Raw genomic sequence first — 26,347 nt, forward strand, 5'->3', positions numbered from 1 at the left:
TGCATTGTCTATATCACTTTTTTACATAATGCTTTTAAGTAGACATATTAAAGGGAGTATAAATATAATTCAAATATCTAGCTTTGTTTTTCTAATACCATGTGTAATACAACATATACTCACTTTAATATTCATCACAACACAATTCAATAGCAGCTTTTTTTTCACTTTGATTTATTTCACGTGTTTCTTCAACCATATTTAAAAAATGTTTTTTTCAGGTTTTTCTTGAACGACGTGCATACCTTTCTTCAAATTTTTGTAAATATGTACTATCTACTTTTTTTGTAAACAATCCGATTTTTTTTTAATTTGCTGAAATATTTAACAGCTCCTTTTCCTCAAATGTAATTGCCTTGCTTGAATAATTGCATGATTCATTTATTTCCTGCTGTAAATACCTCTGCTTACTGCTTATTAAGTGTAAATATAAGTCTAATTTTGTTCATTATGAATAGTGTACATTTTGTGTTCTGAGTTCTAAGAAATTTTACATATTCACCAGAGGTATGAGTGCCTAATCAGAACAGCACCATACTGGCATATAACCTCTGTAATGCACTAGTTATTTCCAATTAGCAATACTGAAATGAACCACCAGCAAAAATGTACGCTTTTCAACACTTTGCAGCAGTATTGAATATGAGTATACCAATGAGTTCGATTTGTAGGATATACCCGCCGAAAATACATTTTATACTTATCGGGATTTAATGCCTGCTCGGAACTACACCGTGGCGATTAGCATGACTAATGGGGTTGGTACAGGTCCAGCAGCTGAAATATTAGTATCTACGCCTCAGGAATCATTAGGTTATTTTATATTCTATCGAATAAAATCCATAACTTTGTTCATTATAGTGAAAGAATTACAACAACCGGTCTTAATACTTAACTCGCATCATTTAGTTATAGAACAAGGGACTGATATGTTAGCTGTTCCTGTTGTCCTTTACAGTACACAAGAGCTCATTAAAGGTAAGAAATTGCGCATTTAACTATTTGTTATTACCTATATCACCTTTTTCGTAGGAATTGCTATCCATATAAGTAAGAAATTGCTATTTGTGTCTGACTCATCAGCAAAGGTTTACAAAATATCTTTTGCAAATACGACCATAAGTTCAACTCCCTCAAGTATTCTTTCTCATCCACATATTGATTTTTTGCCTCAGGAATTGTCAGTCGATTGGTTAAACAATCAACTATATATATTAGGAGAAGTAACACACCAACGACAAGTATGGCAGATAACACGTTGTAACTTAGATGGTCATGGACATCAAGTAGCTTTGGCAGGTTTGAGAGTCAAGCCCCATCATATTGAAGTTGACCCATATAATGGGTAAGTACATATATAAATTGCTAATAACATTGTGCGTATAAAAAAAATAACACACCATAGTGTATAACCCTTAGACCATATAGTACATGGACTGCTAATTGTAACTAAAATATGGTCAAGGACATCGCCTGGGTATGTGAGTTTCAGGGTAAACGAGTCTGTCCGAAATTGTCCGATTAGATACGATTTGAGACTGGTCAACCTATAAATTAACAAACGTCAATTAATTAATCGCCTAGATATGGGAAAAAGCAAACTATTCTTATTTGTGGACATATAGAAGATAATAAAGACTCAAGAATATTTAAAGCTTCCCGTACTACGCCGCCGTTACCATTCTGCTCTTTACGCGATTCAAGTGCACGGTCTGTGGACCGTGATCCATGTGGTGTTCATACATGGACTTCATAATGAAATCTGTGTATTCATACGACTTTAGTTTACCCTGAGATTTACATACCAACGACTACAGTGCCCTCTATCCGTGACCACCCATTTTGTATTGAAAGCATAGGGCTAATAGCAGTCCCAGTCCATGTACTACCTATATGGTCTAAGGTATAACCTCAAAATTTGCTATAGAAATCTATATCATTGGTGCTGTATCATATTGGTTGGTTTCACATAATACAAGCGTAATGCAAACACGTAGTTTTGGTTAGTTTAGTAGGTATATTCTGTGGTTAGATGCACCAAGATCAAAATTCCAAAAAAAACTGAAATAAAACCATTCTATTACTCTCGCCAGGAAAGATTGCTGGTCACAGCACACCTTGTGTCGATCTACAATCTATGTTTTTCTTAAGAGGCGACCAACTTATAGGATCGTGCCAAAGTTGAACAAAAAATCTTTTCATTCAACATTGACACGATACTATCTCGGAAGTCGCTAGCATCTTAAGGAAAACATAGATTGTAGACCGGGATCAGGTCTTCTGTGACCGGCAATCTTTCCTGGCGAGAGATTTATGTAATAAAGCAAAGATCATTATATGAATGTCACTGACATTCATGGCTAGCGTTGCACATGTACCTAGGTACACATCTACAACTTCAAGCGTTCAGAATATCTGGTACCTGCGTAGGTTGATAGCCTGAAAAATTTTTTTATAACATTTATAACATAACGCTTTGTCCCAGGCGAAAAAATTAAATGCAACAAATTTTCTATCATACTTTTTTTTAAAAAAACCTATAATAATACGTGATTTTTTGCCTTTCTTGAATCTTGAATTGTATAATGACATGATACCTACGTCATTCAAATCGAAAACGAAAAAAGTTCACATGTGTTTATGAATAGAATCGAATTTTTGTTTTTTGTACAGGCATTAATATTAGATTTTTAACAAACACAACAATGAGCTTGATAAACTTGTATTAATTGTTTTGCAGATTTCTGTTTTGGGTTATTCAAGGAAGCACTGGGGGAGGCCTATTTAGATTAGATCTTGCAGATATTAGTAATGGAATAAAACATAACGTACATCCGGAACAAATACTTTCTGAACCAAATTTAGGAGCCTTTACAGTTGACCACACTAATTTCCGCTTGCTATGTTCGAACCAAAATCAAAATACCATCAACTCTGTGTCTTTGGATGGGTATGTATCACTAAAAAAAATTTAATCTGAACATTATTCAACGAATTATAGAAAAGAAATAATTAATGTAAGACCAAAGATTATAACGCGAAAGTTGCAGAAGGTGTTATCTTTGGCAACTGCTAATAAAACTTTCTATTGGACAGACGGAAACGATGTGTTTTATGAGGAATTCCATTCGTCAAGAGAAAGTTATTATCACAACACATACCCAGACTTAGCAGATCGCCCATATTTGAAAGTTATTGTTAATTTGGAAAGTTCTCAACCGACACCAATTCCTATTAATCCCCCTACATTGTTACAAGCAATATTTGGCCCTAAACTAGTAAAAATATCTTGGAAAGCACCGCACCTTTTAGGGGATCAAGGAAAAGGTGCATGGCAGAATTGGTCTTATGAAATATCAATCAAGGCTGTAAACAATAATAACACGAGGATTCACAAAAATATCAATGTGACGTCGTGTACCATTTCAAATTTGGAAGAAGGCGAAGAGTACGTTATAAAGGCGGCGGCGTATACAAATTTGGGGAAAGGTCCGTGGTCTTCCGAGTTTCGCGGGAGGACACTGAAAGTTTCAAAAAATGGAAAGTACCCGACAATATTGTGGTCTGCCGCTAGCGGACTGTTGAGATCCGATGCGACTGGTGAAAATGTACAAACACTTGTTCAGAAAAATGTTATGAATGATTATCATATTATCGATATAGCGTGGCACAATGATTGTATATATGTGGTAACAAATAATTCTCAAATATTTTGGCACAACTTGAAAACCCACAAAGGAGGCCAATTGGTTGATATCGAGTCTGTTAGTAGTATCGCAGTGGATTGGATAGGGAAAAAATTATATTGGTCAAATCCCAAACAACAGCTGGTAAGAAACATACCCAAAAATAAAACGTTTTGCATATCCTGTTCTCAATAGATTTTAAGAGGTAATTTAAATGGTACACAACAAGAACCTCTTCCCATTTTGACGTTAGCCAAGGAGTTAAACATTGATGCTGTTCAAGCATATTTATATTGGTCAACAGGACATGCAGTCGAATGCTCACGTTTAAATGGAGCCGATAGGATTGTTTATCATCCTGCTCAACATTTTTCTGGAAAGCAAGGTTTGTCATCTTAGTTATAATGTTTTTGTAAAGATGTTTCTAAATGTCTTCTCCCTTCTCTTTAATCTTGCTAAAATATTTTCTTTTGTTTCCTTATGCTCAACTACGTTAATTAAAACATCTTTATTATTTCTTTTTTCCGGAATTTTGCGCAATAAAAGCAATTAGAAGTAAGTACCTACAATCGAATTATTTTGCTTCCTGAACAATTTGTTTTTCTTCATTGATTCTTCTTCTTCCCTGCTATATAAAAGCCTTATGAAGTTTATTTAAGACAATTTCAAAGAAAATATTTTAGTAACATCATAGAGAAATCTTAATTACGTGTACCTATATCGAAAAATTGTTTTTTCAATTTTTGGCGATTCTCTCTAAATGTTCTGATCGGAATGAATTTTTTATTTTTACCGGCTCAAAAAAGTGTCTTCATTTTTTATAATTTTCCTCCAAATTTCAGACCTCTACGACCCAAAAATAAAAATAGAAAACGAATTTTCCGGTTTTTCTCGGAAAAATTTGAGGTTATGTGAAAAAAGTGTAGATACAAAAGTTCACTTCTTTATGCCCTACAACTTTTACTTCGAATAATTTCACCTAAAATTAATTTTGCAATAAATTGCAAAATACTACTTTTAATCCCTTCCAACACCCAGTCTGGAGATATTCACTGGTGAAAATTGCTGTTCTTCTGCACTTTCTGCTTCTCCTGTTGTTCTTTGGCGTTGACCTCGCTACAGCAAAAACTGCTGGGCCGATATTAATGAAAGATGTGTCAATGAACTTGGGGTAGATGTGCCTTTGAATATTTCAATGAATAAATATACAGCTCCAAGAAAGTTACAAATGAGGGAAAACCAAAGGAGCGTATAATTACGTATGAGGTGGGGCCCAAACAAGATTTTATGATCACTGGACCAAAGGGTTTCTTTATGGTGTAAAGTGATATTTTTGGAGGATTCTTCCCAGTTTATAAACGTCCTTCGAAAAGGTCACTCAGATTTCTGCCAATGGAGCATGCGATTCAAGCAATAGATTTCAACTATAACCTATAGCACAAACATTTCAAGGGTGAATCGACAGTAACTCATTTTTGATCGCATTGTATTTGTTACGTAGCTGAATCCAAGTCAGATACCTTGGATTTTTATGTCTGTCTGGAAGAAGCACTGTATGTCAGACTAGGTAGTTTGGAAAGAACTCTACTGATCTTGCGTCAAATTGGCTATCGGCTGCGTTTCTGATTCATTCTTAAAGGCAGGATTTCGTTTGCTCATTTTCTAAAGTCAGCACATACCTACTCTTAATTAACATTAATTTATTTTTATACAGTAATGGGTTTAACGTTAGACATGCATCGAAATATGGTATATTGGATTATAAGAGGATCCGAAGGTTCAAACTTATTTAGAGCTCCCATGGCCGGCGCATTTCTGCCGGGCACAAAACCTGTTCCCGAATCTGTGTCTGGTTTACAAAAACCAGATATGCAAGGCCCGCTTTGTTACTTCAACGATCGCCTACTGTGGTTAAAAGATGATAAAAATGCGGTTATTAGCGACTTGATGGGAAAAAATGTTGCCAACATTCAAGGCAAGGATCTCTCTGGTCTCACTATGATTTTTGTAATGGATTCGAATGTTCATACATGGCCAAGTATATCACCCATGCATGCGAATGGCTATCTGTTACTGATTATTTTAGATATTTCCAGCAAAATCGGTGATGATGTTTCGGTTATACCTGAGCCAATAAATCGCAATTCGATCAAAGTGGTTGGGTTCTGGGATTCGTTTAATATAACATGGGAACCGTCTCAGAAAGTAAACTTTGGAACTGTGTTCTACGAAATAAAAGTTGATAATTTCCTGAAAAATAGTTCAACTGTAAGTATTTATGTTTAATTTATTTGGCAACAATAAGTAATTAGTATTTGGTTTGCAGAAAGTGACGACATTTCCATCAATACAGTATTGGCAATCATTAGAGCCATATACAAAACTACAGATAACAATCAAAGCTTACACATATTGGGGATCATCTGCAATTGTCAGGGCTAAAATTTACTCACCTCCCTCTACACCTTCTGCGCCTGAAAATCTGCGTACGTACTTGTCCCATCAGTACCATCATAATGACACAAAAACTGTGGATATTACAATTAGATGGGATGCTCCGTTACTTTCGAATGGCGTGATTCAGGGCTACAAAGTAAAGTGTTGGTATACAGAAAACCTCACCAATATTAACCTTTGTGAATACATAGAGAAAAAATTCAACGAGAAAGAACATATTTTGAAGAATTTACAGATGGACAAAATTTATTATGTACAGGTACTGATAAAACCAATTAACAATTCTATTAAGACTATAATTTTTGTTCCGCACTAGGTTCAAGCGTATACAGAAATAGGTGATGGTTCACCTTCCAAAGTTGTACAAGTAAATACAACCGAGGGTCTACCTTTGCCAAAACTACTAGTTGCTACAAGTGATTCAATATTTATCCATGACATGGATAAGAACAAAAACGACCAGTTACTGCATGGAATTAGCACTCCACTTGAATTAGCCTACATCATCAAAGAGAATAAAGTGTTTTGGATAAATGATATGCACGAACTGCTTGTTTTTAGTTTGACAAACCTTAATAGAACGAAAATTTGCGATTTAAATGGGGAGGTGTATGGTTTGACAATCGATTGGGTAGAGAGAAGTTTGTATTACATACAAATATTGAGCCTAGAAACATATTCTGTCAATAAATTGGATTTAAATTATATTGACAAAGGAAGTGCTGTGAAGATTAACGAAGTGTTCAGAAGACCCTATGCCATTTCAAAAGTTGAAGTATCTCCGTTTAGCAAGTAAGTTTTAAAATTTAGATATACTTTAGTAGAGTTTTCAAATTATTTAAATTAAGCTCTAAGGATCCCACCCAAAAGTATAGAATTGTTAGGGCGTCATCACTATGCCGTTAAGCTATCTTTTTAATTACATATGCATGATCTCATGTATTGGGTAACAAACGTTTGACACCTTCAAATTTATGCAAAACATTAATTATATCCGCCCTCAGGATATCTATACTAAAAACGTCTAGAACCTTCCTTTCTCTTAAAGAACTTGTGTCGGCATGTCTTGTAGATACTTAGTAGTGTATATAGTTCATAGTAATATATGCAGAAGTGGTTCTTTGTGCTCCTCCCACCTCCAGCATAATGGTTCTGTTTCAAGCTTTTTGTGTCATCATAGTGGAGGCTTAACCTGTTTGATCAGAGATATTCTTCCAGTATCTTTCGGAATTTTTTTTATTTTCTTCCCACCATGACATGTGCATTTCGACATGTTGGATGAGGGTCTTGTGAAAAGCAGTTATTCCCTTTATCTGGCAAATCAAGCGGCCATGTCATTACCTTATTGATGGAATGGACCGTACCCCATATCACATTGCCCTTTTTTCCTTTCCACAAACTGACACAGGCGTTAGATGCACTCCAGCAACCAACCAAAGTTCAGCTTTTCATGCTACCTAGCTATTGGTTACTGTAGGGACATTCTTGTGTCCAAAATTTTTGATTTGTACACTTGTCAGATAATTGACTTTAGAGAATTACTCTGAAACACCTCTTCCAGTATCTAGGAAGGCACCCAATGTCATTTTTATGCGCTCGACGCGATGCTGAGAAAACTGTGTAAAGCCTATTCACAAAATTCTGGCCTCCCCTGAAACGGGGTCCAATCGCCCCCTCATCATGTCCATCAACCTGTTCTCACTCTCCCTCTTCGTTGAGTCCCGGAAAACTTGTACATTATATTATGAAGTGCAGAAGGTGTTCAAGCATCTCATGACCATTTTTATGAAAACTTCCCAACTCATCAGAAAGTTCTCTGTGACATGGCCATTTGATCCGCTTAACTGTAAATTATTTAAGGGCAGTTAATGTTTGAACACTGTAGAGTAAAACTTTGTTACAACAAAGGGTTAGGGCTGCGAAAAATTATCGATATGTCAAGAATTATCGATAAATATCGAAAGTGAAGTCTATTGATATAATCAATATATCGCTAACTATGTATCTGAAACTCTAACGGTAATTATCAATAAGTATCATTAATCGAGTTCTATCGATAATTACCTATAATATATATATTTATCGATAATATCTACGCAGTTCACTGTCATTTTCCTTCGAACATCCACTATGACTACAGTACAGATAATAAAAATTTCCCAGGTGCCAAATTCTCAGAATCGATCCGAAATCACCTCAAGAGACTCTCATAAAAATTTGATCCAAATCGCCATACGAATGAAAAAATGAAAAATGAAAATTGAGTTAACGGTTGACTTTACTAAAATTATCGATAAACGATATATCAATAAACGATATAGGTATCAATAATTTTTTATTATCGATAGTGAATTTCTATTATCTCGCAGTCCTAGTTGTAGTTAATTTCAGTTATGAAGAAGGAATAATTGAATATTTATTAACTGAGGTATCTTATTAATGTGAAGTTGCGGGGAGTCGCAGTGAAGTATGTTAGGTCGTAAAGTAGTGTTAAATTCGGAAGCTTGAGTAAGTGCATACCTTAGGTTTTACGAACTAAGATTATGAGTTATTTTGGAGAATTGAATGTTATGTAGTTGCTGGAGAGCAGTATAATTATTGGGGCAAAAAACAGCATTTCATTGTATCATATACCTATGTGGAATAATATTCTCCCCGTTTTTACTATTAGCTAATTTCTGGATCCCGCTGATGCATATACTTACACATAGTTCTATAACATACAACAAAAACTGTTACACAGCAGATATTTTTAATTCTGTTCCCAGCACCGTTCAGCACTTTCCTGTTTTTATATCTATACTCTGGTGTACTTTTACGCACGGGCCACGGCGTGTGTTGTGGTGCTGATACTTATACACCTACGATAGGATATATAAATTGCCATATTAATACTCTGATCTTTTAGGAAAATCTATTGGGTAGAGGTGGACGACGATCAAAGTCATCTAATGCAGTGTAATACAAATGGAACTGAAATTAAACCATTTTTGTCGCCACATGGTTACATTAAACGAGATGTAGAAGTGGATTATCCATTATGTAATTGTCCTTTAAATCCAGTTGTCGAAAAAACGTTTGCCATTGATCATTCAAATTTGAAAATCAACCCACAAGTGGTGTTTGCCGACTCTGACACATATGATATTATCTCTGCAGACAAGTATGGGTGTAATTGTCAAGTTATAGCGCATAAAAGTTTGCTCAAGGACAGTTTTCCTTTAAACACCCTTAGATCCGATTTTGGAACATTGTACTGGACAAATTCAACCCAAGGGTTAGTGTATTCTCTGAGGAAAAATGACACTGCAATTACTAACAGGGAACATATGAATGTACAAAACATTTTAATATTTGGCACCCACATGCAACCTTACCCTCCACGTAAATGTCTAACTATACAACCTGGCAACAATGTTTCGGTTCAATTACTAAAAAAAACTTCAACATCTTTGACATTAGCATTACCCGAAATTAAGCTTGATCCCGATTGCCAAACAGTATCTATTCCAACAATTGAATATAAAATATTTTACAAACCATATAATGAGGGTACTTCTGAAAGCTGCGATAATTCTGAAAGGTGCAATCAAATAACCACCTTCACAAAAGCAATAACAATATCAAACCTCAAATCATTTACGAAATATGTATTCATAGTTCGAGTAGGGAATTACTTCACACATTCTGCGAATGTATATATGGGACCGCCAGTCATACTTCAAACATCAGTTGGAGGTATGTACAAATGTAATTGCCATCCACATACGGATCATTGTGTATGTTTCAGCTCCATCAAAGCCGGAAAACGTCACAGCCACGATTTTGAACCCTACACTTATTGAAGTAAGCTGGGCGCCTCCACGAGAAATGAACTCAGAGTCAGTTTCATATGAAATCCATTGGCAAACTGCTGGAGACATTAATGGCATTAGACAAAAAGGGGAACAAATTGTCTCCAATCCAACACGTAAAAATATAAGCAATTTCTCGGCTCAATTGTACAAATTATCCCCCAATGAAACATACTTGGTTTGGATACGGGCATACAGTCAATCTGAAGATAAGATCACTCACCAAAGTAATATCGAATTAGTGTCAAGTGATAGTGAGAGTATCAAAATTACCACCTATGCAGAACCAGAAAATATTACATTAATGAATAGTACTGCGGATGAACTTTCTATACAAATGAAAATATATTCCTATGCCAAACATTATGTGTTACAGTATGCGTATTATATGTCCAGTGATTGGATTAACATTGAAAATGATACTACTTGTATAGTGAACGACACAATTACAATGAGAATTACAAATTTACATCCAAAAACACAATATAAGTTCAGGATGGTTATTAGGTACCCGAACTATTCCCAACCTTACATTTGGCCAACAGATTCTCGTTTTACATTCGAAACATTGGGTAGGTTACGTTTTGTATCTTATCATACATGTTTCAATTTTCATCTTTAGGCGATCGTCCTTCACCGCCAGGTGTTCCGATTATTCAACATATAAAGGCTGACGTATATCAAGTTTGGTGGGAGCCTTCAAAAGAGAATGGAGCCGCTATCGAGATGTATTTACTAGAAGGTTTGAGGATACCAAACTATCGTAACAAACGTAGCGCCAACAGACCAGCTTGGTTCCATAACGCACCCTCTGTTGATGAGCATGAAGATAACTGGATTCCTTTGTATAATGGGACAGGTATTACCTTGTTTAATTTTTACCACATTAATTTTTCATGGTAATTGAATGGAACTACAAATCATTTCCAACATTTTGACACACGCGTTTATCTAAGAAAAATTACGTTTTTTTACTTTTGAATATACCTTGTCACTTTCCATTCATTTTATTTGGTCACTCTACACATTGCTTTGTGAGAGCCTTTTCGATGGTGTTTGTTATTTTGGTAATTTTCAAGAACTAATTTTACAGTCGTTAATTTTATATTCAAAATCCCTAAATAGCAAATTTAATCGAGAATCAAATTGTGTTCGTACTTTTGCTTAGGAGCGAGCCATCTTGTGGTAGGAAAATTGGAAAGGGCATGCCTAAGGCGCCTTCCTTTTTTGCGTTATGGTTGCAGAGAAAAAAATGTTGTTGCGACAAAACATTTTGAACCCTCAATTGGCTTTCGATACCCATCAATTCACAAACTCAATGTTTCCGAAAGGTGCAACTCTTGACTCAAAAGTGGGAAGAGACGCTTCGTAATTGCGTACACATTGATACTCTTAACAATACACATTGTGCCTTGTGTATGGGCAAGAATTTCATGTTACGCGGTCTAAAAGTTACCGCGTTTACGTTACGTAGTTTTACCTCGAGTTTCGCTAAGAATCAATACGCGATCGAAAAATGCCGCGCTCCACCTGCATAGATTCACTCCGAAAGTTTGGCTAAGAATGCCTCTCTCCCACCTGATTTTTACTTATGTACTCGCCAAATCCCACACAAGAAACGGACGCAACGAAATACCCTTTTTAGTTATGTTTTTTAATGCATGTGAAGGTATAGCACATCTCTCCCTCATGCTCTGTCGCCGACGGTTTTTAGAACCGACAACACTGTAACGTTTCCACTCTTATCTGCTTGAACACTTGTTCTTATGTTAACGCGTTTTATTTTCTTGTACCGGCAATTTTGTAAAATCAAAACTAAAATTTGGTAATCCTAAAGCTACCAGCTGTTACAACATTAGGCATAAAGGATGTAAGATTGTCAAAAACGGTTTTTTATATGGTTTGAGCTAGGAAGCTGTTCTGTGAAGAATTTGGCGGCTGGTTTTAAACTTATGAAAACTAAGAATCAGTTCAAAAGGTTTCGCGAATTGAAAACACGCGTCAAAAAGTAGATTGTACATGCGCCAGTAAACTTTCTTGCTTGCGAGCAGATTTTTCCAAAAGAAGGTGCTTTTCAAGCAACAGTTTGTAATCATTTTGGTTAAATGACTGAAAACGTATTTGGCTTGAGTACATTTTTTCGAAAAAAAAACTAGCCGTTATTCATAATTAAAAACATGGCTGTACAAGGGTAAACTTTCAACTCGCGTTTGTTTATCACTTATGAATAATAACCCGAGTAATAACCATACGTTCAAATGCTGAAAGTTTTATCTTTCCAGCCACAATTTGTCCACAATAAATCCTTTATGGCTCATGGTATCTATTATGTTTGAATTGTTATATTTTGCCCATCCATGTAGACTGCAATTTATATTATTGCTTCAGATACATTTTGGATCATCACTGGATTAAAAGATGATTATCGATACGCCTTTCGTGCCTCCGCGTTGAACACATATGGTTGGAGTAACACAAGTGAAGAGAGTTCAGAATTCGATTTAAATGTAGCTGCACAATTAGCAGAGAAACAGGACCCAGTGAGTTTATTTATCATAGCCGGTATTCCAGTTGCTATTTGTGTTGTGCTCGTCATTTGCGTTTTTTGTTGCTGTAAGACAGGTTTCTTAATTCCATTTGGACATCAAAGTAATTCTTAATTTGTAGGTAGACTGTGTTGCTCAAAGAGCAAAGAAAAACAAATGATTGCAATACCAAGAGGGCCCGATGCTGAGTTGGCTACGTTGAGAGAACTACCAAGGCGATGGGTGCATAATACAAACATTCTATATACTGCAAATCAGTTGAATCCTGATGAAATCACAATGCTGCCGCACATACGAAGGTAAGTAGTTATCTAACCCTAACGGTGAGCCCACTTTGACCTTGAGCTCTGCAATTGTGCCAATTTCAAGGTTAGTTTATCAAACAGTTGGGTTAAACGAAACTGATTCTGTCAACAGGTCAGTTAAACAGAAACAGGTCTGTTCATAAATATCAGATCTATTCCATAAACACAGCTCTCTTTAGTCGAAATAAGTCCGTTTAAGAAAATCGTTTAAACGACCTGTTTTCCTGGACAAACAGAACTGAATCTCGGTGTCAAAGTGGACTCACATATCGGCCTATTGCTTATTTTCTAGGGTAGATCTTTTTTCTAAAATACAGTGTCAATTAGTGTTCCTTTATCTGTAACGTTGTGTAAGTAAAGAGTATACATGTCTATTCAAATTGTAAAACGTCTTGTGCAGTCATGGTGTAATAAAATATATCATTCTGTGGTTTGTATTTAGAATTCTAAACAGCTAGACATTGAAATATCATTAATAATCCTAAACTTTTCAGGGACCAAATAAAATTAATGAAGTTTCTTGGAAGTGGTGCCTTTGGAGAGGTGTTTGAAGGTAAAGCTAGGAATGTAAACAGCGATGAATCCGAAGTAAATGTTGCTATTAAGGTAAGTTTTATTTCTGCCGAATCTTCACAGACAATATAATCTTGCAGACACTGCGTAAGGGAGCTTCAGATACGGAAAAATGTGAATTTTTACAAGAAGCACAGCTCATGTCGCATTTTAAACATGAACATATCCTACAGTTACTGGGCGTATGTTTGGACAACGATCCCCAATTCATTATCATGGAACTAATGCAAGGAGGCGACTTGTTAACGTATTTGAGGTCCTCACGTAATCCATTGGTAAGATTTAAAGATGTATAATAGTTAAATAGATAGGCTTTTTGTAGACAAATACACCATCTCTCACATTGAAGGAATTGCTAAAGATGTGTGTTGATGTAGCTAAAGGTTGTCGATATCTGGAAGAAATGCATTTTGTGCACAGAGATTTGGCGTGTAGAAATTGTTTGGTGTCTTCAACGGATCCCAGTCAGCGCATCGTGAAAATTGGCGATTTTGGCTTAACTCGAGATATTTACAAAAATGATTATTACCGAAAAGAAGGCGAGGGACTACTTCCGGTTCGGTGGATGGCCCCTGAATCGTTGGTGGACGGCGTCTTTACGTGCCAGTCGGACGTATGGGCTTTTGGAGTATTATTGTGGGAAATTATGACTTTAGGACAACAGCCATATCCAGCCAGGACCAATTTAGAGGTGCTACACTATGTGAAAGGCGGAGGAAGACTGGGAAAGCCAGTGGATTGCCCTGACAAATTGTAAGTAATTTTCTATCAATAATATAGTGGATAATATACAGTCTGTCTCTAAATGGAGTTAATTGCATATGTAGGTTTTTCTCTATCAATGATTCAATGCTACCTACAACGAATTAATCATGCGTTCCTAAAATCAGGACAGACTTCTTTGCAATTTCTGCCATACTTTCCCGTGCAAAGATCTGTTTCAAGATTTTTGGCTCAGATTAGATTTTTAATTACATACATTCTTAAATTCTACCAGAAAAAACTGATGATATTAAAGACAATCACGTGCAACCACTGACTAGCAATTTCTTATTTCAGACATGAACTAATGCTCAAGTGTTGGAGTTACGAACCCGAGAGGCGACCTACATTTAAATATTGTTTATCAATGCTTGATGATCTGCACGTGAAAATGGCAAATGACACAACAAGTGCTCATGACGGTCAATACATAAGCACAGTTCTTCAATGTAAGTTTTAACAACTTTAATTTCACCCATAATTAAAATCGTTGAATATGCACAAACCAATGGGTCATAACTAAATTCTGTAAATAACTAATGCACTAACATTACAGGAAAAAATAAGTAATGATATTTTGTAAATATTCTTATAAATTTCTCTGAAACTTGCTAATTAGACTAACAATCTTTCCAGTGTCTGACGGAGTATTTAATCAAGCGTATTTTCAAGACGAAATCCTTATAAAACCAGGTAACATTACCTAATTGTATATAAAGGCACTGGTTTTGGTCACACAGTAGAAAAGTTGGTAGTGCACACACCTTATTTTTCCAAGTGTTTTATTTGCAAATCTAATTGCTTTCATTTTTTCAGCGCCATGGAAAGGTGTAAGTGACGATGATGCAGATAAAGAGAAAACCCCGTTTCTGAAAGAAAATGATGGTAAAATTCCTGTATATTTGGAACTTATATATGATGGAAATTGCCCTGATGATAACGACGGCTATGAAATTCCTAGGTCCAGCATGCGAAGTAGCAAAAGTGAAGTTTCCAAAAAAGACCAACAGTGTGATTTAAACAAGAACGAAGATGAGTATAAAAATAATATAGCAGACAGTAATGGAACAGAAAGAAAAGTTAATGATAAGGTTAATAGCAATGACAACAAAACGCATTATATCAACCCTGAAAATGAAACAGAAATGAAATAGATGATTTAGATGTAAAAAGGAATGAGGAGGATCAGTGCTTTTATAGCTATACTATTTGTACCTGAGTTACGTGAATGTGATGACCTATTTAAACCAGTGAAGAAGCAAATGAATATGCCGCAGAGGATGTGTCAGAATATAAACAAAAGTTTATATGTCGAAGCTACATACTGTGTATGCCAGTTATGAGTATTAGGCTGTCCAAAGTTTCCATAGTCTTTATTGTTAAATATTTTTAAGAATGTAAATAAAGTTAATTTAAGAAATTATTGAATTTGTTTGTAACCTAAAAATAAACAATAACGTTCTTAAATATATATAGGGCATTACTTGGAATGAAATATTTGTCTTAAGTTAGATTTGCTTAAGGTGCAGTTTGAGGTTCACACAGATTCATTGCATTGTAAAATGTAGCATCACTTTTGCATTTGCCTTAGTTTTAATTGTAATTCTTCGCTTTATTGTAAATGCTGTTGCCTTCAGTTGCTTGTAACCGAGGGTAAGGTGAACCTTGAATTTGGTTGTTATTTGCAATTTTCAAGATTTATTTTTTATTTTGATTTGTTTGAAATTGACCAGTTGTTAATGTGCATTTGATGTTTAAACTTATTTAGATTGATTAGCTTAGTGTAGGAATCTGCCCTTTTAATGTCGGTAACTGTTTCCTGTGCAGAGATGCTGAAGTTACAAAATTAGAAGCAGCATTCATCTCCAAATATACCTTTAGTCTAAAAGTTACTGTACCAGGGACCTTAGATACATTCTGGACTGTAGGAAGTCCGAACTAACTTGATCTAAGAGACTTCGGAATGTTTCACAATTTAAAAGTGGGAAACGATATGGCGTCACTCTTAAACTCGTCAAATTTTCTGGGGTGGAACAATAATTTTTCCGCAATGGTCCACATGCCGCTGCTGTACATGCCCTCTCCTGTCTAATGTTTTGTAGGTCACTGTGCCCAATTGTCATACAAGCTTTTCCTCCTTCCATTTAGGCACATTTCCACCTCCTTAACTTCCTAGCCATTACTGGGGCTGTTTGGTGGAATACCCGTGTTGTTCTCAATCTGGTCAGATTCATCTTTCCTTAGTACTCCCGCAATTTCCTTGTTAAACTAGGTCATAATTGATCCAGGCACATGCGAATATTTTGTTTGAAAAGTAACTCTGACGTAGATATACCCGTCGCTGCTATTGGCGCAATGTATTGTGTTGACGAACATTTTCACTTCCCAGTATCTGACACTCGCCTTCTTTAAAGTCTTTTTCGTTTCTTGGACCATCCTTTTTGCTTGTTCGTTTGACGATTGTTGATCACAGAATGGTTCAGCGTGATCGATGTGGATCCTGTTCCAAGACGGCTCACTCCATTCCCACGGGTGTATTGGCGCCTGCGCTGCCAATTTCTGTTGTTGCTGGCACTCTTCACAATTGATGGCCAGCAAACATACCACCATTGAATTTATAAATTCAATGCGATACAACGTTGTGATCGCCATAACACATAATTTCTGTAGATTGATCATTCGTTTTTCCTTAACTTGCACGGACGAATCTCCTCTTCTTCGAACCCCTCCTCTCCGTTACTTGGCCAGCCGTTTTTCACGAAAATCGGAACCCTGCTTAGGACATGGGTCTCTTCCGGTTAACTCCGCATTCAACGGAACCTGTGGCATATTCTCCATGTCTGAATCCAGAAATTTGATGCCCGTAATCCTGAAAACGCATTTGCTTCGTTTTAATTTTAGCCCATCTTCAGAAAATCGGCGTAAAATTTCCGTAATACGTTTCAGCAACTCTTGATCGTTTCCCGCTGCTATCAAAATATCATTGAAGTATGCACAGATACGAATTGAGCCAACGGATTTTACTACAGGGGCGACCGGCGTCGTCCATTAGACCGAGAGCCCGCATAGAAAATACCTTGTCATATAGGCTACAAAAGGTTTGATGTAGCTAAGCAGTAGAATGTCACCGTGCGATTCCAAAATCGCCCGTCTGCCGGCCCGCGGCAGTCAACTTAGCGCGAGGGCGAATTTTGAAAACTGTTCCAAATCACATAAACCTCGTCACTGGTACACGTATGATTTTTTGCAATCTGATCCGGAATCATGCACCCTATTCATAGTTGCAGCGGCAGACAATGTATCCGGGCAACACCCGAAGATTGCAATGCCCTTTTTTTGCCAATCTCGCGAAGACACAGTCTGCAGTTGCAGTTTGTCTCAAGCAAATATAGCTTATTGAAACACGATTGCGCCATTACATAAAACTGGTACCCGAATCCATTTCGAATTCACATTGTCTATTGTTTCAAGTAAGGAGTATTCGATATGGCGCTTCACCGCATCCGACATCGCCGCTACTGTCCTCTAACCCGTTCCGATTTTACCAAAGCGGCCCGTCCTTATCCACATTTTTGTTTTTATTGTGAAACGAAGTTTCTGCCTTTTTCGGGGCTTGCCCTTTTTTACTTTTATCGCAATTTTTCGACTCGACTGCACATACTTTTTAATCCGATAGTAGGCATATGCTCACAAATCTCTGTCCGCACATAATGGCTGTATTTCAGATGAGGAACATCAAAGATAAAGCTAAATTAGTGGTAGTTGGACATTATTGATAGAGCACCAATTCATTCATAATACACGCCCAGCACTGTAGTTACATAGAACTTGGCCCCTTTGTCTCCATTGATATTGTTATAATTGGTCAAGCATTACTGGTTCTTCACAAAATAATAGTGCATATAAAAGTAGAATCTTGTTTTTTAGTCAACGTTTTGGAAAAATGTTTTAGTTTATTGATGATCAGTTCGATATGAACTCATAAGGCCTTTTTTTCAAGTTGACCTAGTCGAACAATTCTGGTCATGCTATGATTTGCTCAATACAAATTCACAGTCATTTGATCAGAGCTCGAAAACAGTTTTGAGTTGTTGGTCATTTAACATAACCACAATTCGCAATACATAACCTATTCTTAAACAATTATGAACGCAGAATATCTTGGGTAGATACATGATTGCTGCATTAAGGCCCGGTTGTACAATGTCCGGTTAAACTTCAGTTTGGTTTAACCGACAGATTTGAGAAATACGATTGGCCAACTTGAGAAATATTAGCCAATCAAATCCTTTAACCCACAATTAACAATAAACTGAAGTTTAAACTGACATTATACAACCGAGCCTAAGTGACGATCATCTTGGTGTAGTAGTTTGTAGCAATTATCTGGGAACTCTCAGTCAGCATGAAGCGGTAACGACCTTACTCATGCAGAGAGAGAACATTTCAAGTCTGGCGTCTACTCTGATGATTGGATACCAAGTTATCAACTTGTTTCATCATCCAATAAAGTAATTTTAATTTTTAAACATAATTGGAAAAATAGCCGCTCGCGTAAACATCCAATATTTACTCTTACATATACCTAACCTTACCATTCAAAACCTCTAAACAAGCGGCGGAGCACGGTCAACCTGCTCATGAACGGGTAAATCTTGCGAGACCCTTGTAGAGGCTAGAAATTCTTTGACCGGGAGCGCAAAAACAGGAAATTCTTGACCACGTTCAATGGTCATTTGAACTGGTCAACGCGAAAAAACGCCTATAATAAAATGAACGTTACACTGGTTTCATAAATAACGTTCATATCAAATGCGTATCATTCAAAATTTCATCTACGGTCCAAATAGATTTTATTCACATTTTGATTTATGTAAATTAGTACAAGATCCCATATAAGGTCAACCTTCGCTCATCTGTTTACCCAGTGAAATACATTTTTTAGCCATCTTAAGATGTAAACAAACACATTGCAAATGGGTTGCCCAAAAAAGTCAAGAGTACCCTTAATTAAAATTTATGTATTCATATTCGGTCTGCTTTTATCACACGAGAGAGCGCACGCGCACTCTCTTACATCGATGTACACCACGATCAGCTGTTTTAGTCTTTGGTTTGTATCCTTTGTTAAAAAAAGCTTGCACAAACCCATTGAGATAGAAAACTAATGGAGGGAATATAATGGTAGAGGGGGTAAGAATTTTTGTAGACGGAAGTTGCCACCAGATAGAGGCCACTCGCGTGGATAGGTTCCCGTGAAGGTACATTTTGGCCGACATTATTTGACATAATGAAAACGCGGGTCCTGTCACTGTCAGTTTTCCACCAAATTAAAATTTTATTAAATATGCAATTTTATAGTACCTAATAATTTCGGATCGGTTTGTGCTCTGGTTTATATAAATAACTAACTGCCGCATGTCATTTATCATGTTGTAGGCGAGGTTGTAGGTACCCAGTTTATGTTTCTTAGTTTTCCAAACGAACCAGTACTTCGAGCAAAATGGTTACCTAACATTTGTAAATATATCTCAAGAACAGCTCTCGAAATTTGCTTTTGTGCTCACAACGCTTCATTGACTGTGATTTCGACCAAAGGTTGCACCGGAAAGGCGGAAAATGTTCATCAAATATGCAGTAGGTACTATCAAAACTTGTTTTTGCAGCTAAACGTGTGAGTTTATAATATGGATATCAGGTGTAAGTTTTTTTACGAGTGCGGATACATTTTGAGACCAATAAACAATAAATTATTATTGAATCTCTCTGCCGTTGTAATGAACCTGAGACCAACCAGTCAATTGTAGCTATTGATCAACACAGTGAATTTAATGGGAGTTGTCAAGTTGTAGCGGCTGTAGTAAACTGGCCTTAATTATACTACTGGAACACATCGATGTATATTTAGATTTGTAATCAATGATTATATTAAATCTGCATACTTTCCCATCCTTGTCTATTTTGTTTACTTTACCACGAGCATGTATTTTACTCCTTCTATATGTTTTTTTGTTATTATTCCTATTAGTGGAAAGAAAATTATATCTCTACGCCACTGAAGTGAGACGCTAATGATAACGGAAGTGGTGTGGTACTTTAATCACAGCTAGAGGCCACTTTTGGTTCCCGTGGTCTACGTCTGGCCAAGCATTTGATTCCCTCCATTTGTTTTCTAACTCAATGCACAAACCACTTTACACCATGGCAACCCCTTGCAAGACACCCTTAAAGTTCAAGAGTACTTTATAAAATGTGAATTTTATTCTATTATTAAAAACTGTCTGACAAGTGAAAACACATCTTTTAATAGTTACCTCAGTAACAATAAAATTCTGATTTTATAAAGTACAGTTACAATTTCTTGAACGCTAAGGTGTAAAGTGTTTGACAATAGAATACCTGATTTCTTATATGTATTCATCTTTGATACCTGCTACCTGCCAAAGGGGTCTAGGACACTACGCCGAATGCCCACATCGCCGACCCGATTTTTGGATGGTCCATATCGCCGACTAGGGACACTACGCCGATGGACACTACGCCGACAATGCCCACATCGCCGACAAGTGTATAAGGGACACTAGACCGAACGTGCCCACAACGCCGACTATTCGCAAAAAAAATTACTAGGGACACTACGCCGACAGCGACCACATCGTCGACAATTGAGAAGTTTCCAGCTTTTTGTTATAAATTAATTATGAAAATTTAAGTAAAATAAAACAAAAATGTGATAGAATCAATAAAATTACTCCACAAATCCCAAAGTTACAAGACTAAAGTTGCGATTGGAATAATAATTTCGGGACGTCACTTCACCTAGTTTGCTAAGAGCATGTCTTGAGCATGCGATCAAAAAAGAGTGGTATCGCCTATGAATCGCCTTTACAAATTTTTGTTTATATGGGAAATCGTATTTCCTGGAATTACGTAAAATGACGTCACCGACACTGCCGTTCCGCGCTGAATACCTAAACTTAAATAATATATTTTTTAGGCTATCATCACAAAAACGTTGATTTTATGGTCGCTTTTGCGGCCATAAAGTTTCACTTTATTGTACGCTTCTGTCAAACTTTACTTTATTGTACACATCTGTCAAACTGTACTTATTTGAAACTGATGTGTGAGAAACAGTAATCTGTTTGATACAAAGCGTCTATCTGGTCTCGCCCCATCAAGGATTGGGCCATCCACGTGCGTTTTTTTTCATTTTCGGACTTGTAGGAATGTTTCACACCATTTTGCATAATCACAATGTTCACATTTAAAATTATAGTTTGACGTTTCAATCTTTGCTGCTTGCAGACCTTTTGAAGTGTAGAACCAAAACATGAGGAAGATGTTGTTGCTTACATTATTATACGAAGAATCACCAGCAATTAACCGAAAACACAAGTAGCTACCTATACCTACCATCAAAGTAGGTAATCAGGATTCTAATAATTGTACAGCATGTTAACTATAAGGTCTTGGAAGCCACAGTTACGAAGGACCTATTGCATTTGACATTATTAAAATCTTGTGTAGCGGAGGAAGTTGCGATTGTACTTTTACTCTCAAACGCCTGCTCTTATATCATATATGACATAGGGTCGCAACGCTTGCAGCTTCCAAAATTTCATTTTGGGTAGGCATCTGAACTGTCGCTTGTGATACGCACAAAACACACGCAAAGATGCTAATTATAATTTATTACATATGACAGGAAATGCTTTGTTTTTAATTGTCTAAGATAACTATGATTTTCAGAAAAAATATGTTCATGAGCAAATTTTTGAATTCTTTTTTGATGATCGCCTAAAAATGTTGTGTGCACCTTGGCCAAAAGTGATTTGTTAGGCCTCATCTGAATTGCGGCCTCGGCTACCGCCTCGGCCACAAACAGCAGCTTCGGCCAAAAAAGATCACTTTTACGGCCTTGGTACACAAATAACTATTTTGCGCGATCGGTCATTTCTGACTATTTACCATGGGTGTTTCCATGACAGTAGGTAGAATTTACCAGTTGCTATGATTACGACGACGTCAAAATTACTTACCGATCACGATACACTTACACACGGTATGCTCATTATTTTTCTCAAACGCGTTTTCTACTGCGCATTACGTCACCTGCGAACGTGTGGCGCCAAAATTCAAATGTTTACGCACGGAAAAATCCAGTACAGATGTCACGCGTGACAGTTTGCACCTTTTCAGTTGTATTTACGAGTTTTATACTTAGACATATAGTACATGGACTGCTAATTGTAACTAAAATATGGTCAAGGACATCGCCTGGGTATGTGAGTTTCAGGGTAAACGAGTCTGTCCGAAGTTGTCCGATGAGACACGATTAGAGATTGTCAACCTATAAATTAAGAAACGTCAATTAATTAATCGCCTAGATATCCCAAAAAAAGCAAACTTATTCTTATTTGTGGACGTATAGCAAATAATGAAGAGCATTTAAAGCTTCCCGTACTACGCGGGTACTATAAAGCTGCTCTTTAAGCGATCCTAGTGGTGTTTACACGACTTTAGTTTACCCTGAGATTCACATACCCACGACTACAGTGCCCTCTATCCGTGACCATCCATTTTGTATTGGAAGCATAGGGTGAATAGCAGTCCATGTACTATATGGTCTAAGGTTTTATAGCGTTAATTTGTTGATAGCTAAGCATTAATTTGTTGATAGCTAAGTAATCATTAGTGAAAATTCCAAAATGCCAGGTTGTGTGTGGAAATAAAATAGGTACTTTCGATTTCCGAAAATTGAAGACTTTTCTCTAAAATGGATTGTTGCAAGTCGTCGTAAGGACAAAATTACCTTGAAAAATGGTGTTACATTATTATTAAATGGTGTGTTTAAGTCTTTCCATTGCTGTTTAATCCTATATCCTGTATTTGTTATGAACATTTTGAAGCCAGCCGTTTTGAAGCACCGCTAAGGGAACGACTTCTTAATTAGACCTACTTTTAAAAACAGCGGATGTTTGAAACCTGATGCTTTACCTACTTTAAAACTACCGCGTAATAATGAAAATCAAAATAAAAGGGACACGGAGGAGAGATTAGATCTTTTGATAACGCATTAATTATATAATTTTTACTGAAACAGCCGCATTTCATGTTTAGGATCAATTTTGGTTAGAGTTTATTTCACACGATCACGAAATCCCAGAAATAACTTACGCGAGGATCTCTACACAAATCAGTATGATTTGTCAACTAACCTTGTGATTTGTCGATCTAAGCATCGTAATTTTGCTCTATATTCTGTGGTTTTGTTCGCACGTGACGTCACGCTAGATGCGCAAGAGCATACCGTTGTAAGTGTATCGTGTTACCGATCTAAAAACAGAACAGCAAAAATACTTACCGACGCCTTTTTAAAAATCAACAGTCTTACATTACATTTAATCTTTAATTATTGTTAGGTACATTAAACGTACAATTTGTGCTGTTGTTTCCTATAGCAAGACGCTCATAAAGTCATAAAGGAAGTTCAAAGCTAGTAAACTACATCAGACACATGCACATTTTTATGAAATTATTAACTTCAATTTTGACAAATAAACTGGTTACCTAGTGATATACACCATACCACTTCGATCATTTCGATTTATTCTGCTCGTTAATTTCTTAGTGCATATTTATATTGGTTGCATAAATTTAATTTCGATCGCGCAAAAAATGTTATAAGCACGTCGAACGTTAAGGGTTACCGTTCTCAGACAATAATTGGAGTCGTCGCTTCGCTCCTCCTCGAACGGTAAAAACGGTAAAAATCCCTTACCGTTCTCCATACTTAATATACTATTTTGGATTTCGGTGGCATTAATTCTTTACCTAGTTTGGCTGCTTTTTATCAATATCAAATACACCCTACCACCAAAATTATGACACTAGCAATGACAGTTTCCAAATTATTTTTGTTACCATAGCATAGGGATTGTCATACCAACGCAACGTTCCTATGGTAACTTGTTAAGCAGCGATTTTTTGAAAGAACGCGTTCTCTAACTCCATACAGATTTTAGTGTTTCAGTTACGGAAGTACGAAAAATATCGTATATACCTTGCGACTGAAGTAGTGGTCTTAATCCCTCAGGTAAATTATGGCCCTCCCATAAACTTTACCTTCGGGATTAAAAGTACTACTTCAGTCCCGCGGTATATAATATACTATCTGTAATTGGGCGTAAGCCTGTTGAGGGCCTAAAACAAGAGGGGCAATAAATAAATAAATAAATAAATAAATAAATAAATTTATATTTCCGGATTTTGAAATTTCTTTTACTGGTTTATTAGTTTTGATCTATATTTTGATGTCATTAGTCTTAATATAGTAATATCAATTGTCCCTATTTGATAGTTGCTGTGTTTTGATAAACTGAAATTCGTAAATCTTTACACCGGTAGTATAGAAGAATTTATCGCGTTTTTTTTAATTTGAAAAAAAAAAGGTTGGTTGAACGGTAAAATATCGCGATTCTTAAATTTCACATTTTAGTCAAACAAAGCGAACAATAACTAGGGCTGATTGTATAAAGGCTGGTTGAACTTCGCTTGTAGTTAACAACTGGATTAAGGTATAAGAATGGTTAAAATTTGACGTTTTGTCAAACTTCAACCAATTAGGTATCTGAACTCATTGATATAATCTAAACGAGGTTTAATCTGCTTTATACAACCGACCCTTATGCCCGTCAAGAATCAAGACGGGATTCATGAAACTAGATTAGCAAATACGATCTTAAATAAACAACCAGTTATAATCGATCATTTGCGCATGAATCTACCATTATATCAACTATTGGTGACGTTTTCTGTCAATCCCAGAATTAATCTTCGATCTCGGATCAACCTACGAGTTAGTACGGGCATTAATGTCCGCTTTACTAACAATGACACTTACTAAAAATCTTATATTGCTTGGCCACCTTGGATTATAAGGTAAGGTGTATCCCATTCTGGTACTTTTAATCAATGATTAACTTTGATCATCGTTTATGTAATTGAGTAACGACTTATTTTTAATGTTTAATGTGTACAAAATATGCTAAACAAGATTAGTTCATATTTTATGAATTTAATGTTCATAAGCACATATTTTAACAAATGAATTACTTTTTACTCCATATTTACATCTTCCCATAGTGGAATACATCCGTTTTTTCTCATAAACTATATTTTTATTTCAATTTGCTACCTAGGTGTAAATATTTTAAGCATTTTTACACTTATCGAGATAAACACAAATTCAAAGGGTGGCACGGTGGTAGAATTCATTATTTTTATTCTTCGCCAATGCAAGTTATTTCAGTGCGTATAAAACTAAAGTGTGTAACTTTGTTTCACTGGCGTTTCGTCACATTATCTGACGTCATGTCATAGCAAAATTAAAGCAGGTCGTAAATTAGTACATAACTTATGAATAATTTGCTACCCCCACAAACAGTAATACACATTTACCTTGTTTGTACTAAAAGAAATTCTTTCATGGTTTAAAATGCAGTTAGTAATTACTGTAGTATAAGTTCCTATCTACAGAAAAAGGTCAAAAATCTCACTACCTGTAAACAATATTTTACTAAGAGCGGCACCTTCTTTGAACATTAATCCGCAATTCTGTATTTACCTATGACCCTAATACAGATTTTTCTAAGAAAAACCTTCAATTACCTATGCAGATGTTGGGACAACATTTTGATAAAGTCACGATGGAATATACATAATGGGAATACAGAGACCGACAGCAAAGGTTCCCATAGTAAAGGGTGAAAATTCTCACTCTACCTGTAAACAATATTTTACTAAGAGCGGCACCTACTTTAAACATTAATCCGCAATTCCGTATTTACGGGTTTTTCTAAGAAAAACCTGCAACTATGCAGATTTTAAGACAACATTTTGGTAAATTTATGGTAGAGTATAATGGGAATACAGAGACCGACAGGAAATAGCAGGCGCAAATTAGGCAGAGCGTACATTTACAGAAAAGGTTATTTCATTATTGCTCAAGAAATAAGAAAAACGGATTAGAATTTCTAAAACCCTTATGGATATTGAATAGATAATGAGTACATTTTAAGAAATTAGCTGAAGAGGGGTAGCAAATTGAAATAAAAATATATTTTATGAGAAAAAACGGATGTATTCCACTATGAGAAGAT

At 36.1% G+C, this 26,347-nt stretch overlaps 1 protein-coding gene across 4 annotated transcripts in view; it reads left to right on the forward strand.

Moving 5' to 3' along the window:
• LOC116163395 (proto-oncogene tyrosine-protein kinase ROS) overlaps positions 1-15,603 on the forward strand; it is a 106,079-nt gene extending 90,476 nt beyond the window's left edge. For 2 of the 4 annotated variants that reach the window (XM_031477289.1, XM_031477291.1), the window contains exons 6-26: positions 672-813; positions 862-978; positions 1,033-1,345; positions 2,741-2,950; positions 3,002-3,830; positions 3,882-4,071; positions 5,401-5,724; positions 5,773-5,954; positions 6,013-6,402; positions 6,460-6,935; positions 9,052-9,881; positions 9,934-10,569; positions 10,620-10,856; positions 12,386-12,610; positions 12,665-12,842; positions 13,343-13,454; positions 13,502-13,696; positions 13,744-14,174; positions 14,481-14,632; positions 14,820-14,876; positions 15,000-15,603. In XM_031477289.1, coding sequence (XP_031333149.1) covers positions 672-813; positions 862-978; positions 1,033-1,345; positions 2,741-2,950; positions 3,002-3,830; positions 3,882-4,071; positions 5,401-5,724; positions 5,773-5,954; positions 6,013-6,402; positions 6,460-6,935; positions 9,052-9,881; positions 9,934-10,569; positions 10,620-10,856; positions 12,386-12,610; positions 12,665-12,842; positions 13,343-13,454; positions 13,502-13,696; positions 13,744-14,174; positions 14,481-14,632; positions 14,820-14,876; positions 15,000-15,337 — 6,564 coding nt within the window. In that variant the 3' untranslated portion in view covers positions 15,338-15,603. Of the gene's footprint in view, positions 1-229; positions 262-671; positions 814-861; positions 979-1,032; positions 1,346-2,740; positions 2,951-3,001; positions 3,831-3,881; positions 4,072-5,400; positions 5,725-5,772; positions 5,955-6,012; positions 6,403-6,459; positions 6,936-9,051; positions 9,882-9,933; positions 10,570-10,619; positions 10,857-12,385; positions 12,611-12,664; positions 12,843-13,342; positions 13,455-13,501; positions 13,697-13,743; positions 14,175-14,480; positions 14,633-14,819; positions 14,877-14,999 lie in introns of those variants that run through there. The other 2 variants (XM_031477292.1, XM_031477290.1) reach the window with 2 other exon arrangements.
• The last annotated feature ends 10,744 nt before the right edge of the window (positions 15,604-26,347 follow it).

The sequence above is a fragment of the Photinus pyralis genome, unplaced genomic scaffold, assembly GCF_008802855.1.
Source record: "Photinus pyralis isolate 1611_PpyrPB1 unplaced genomic scaffold, Ppyr1.3 Ppyr1.4_LG2, whole genome shotgun sequence".
NCBI lineage: Eukaryota > Metazoa > Arthropoda > Insecta > Coleoptera > Lampyridae > Photinus > Photinus pyralis.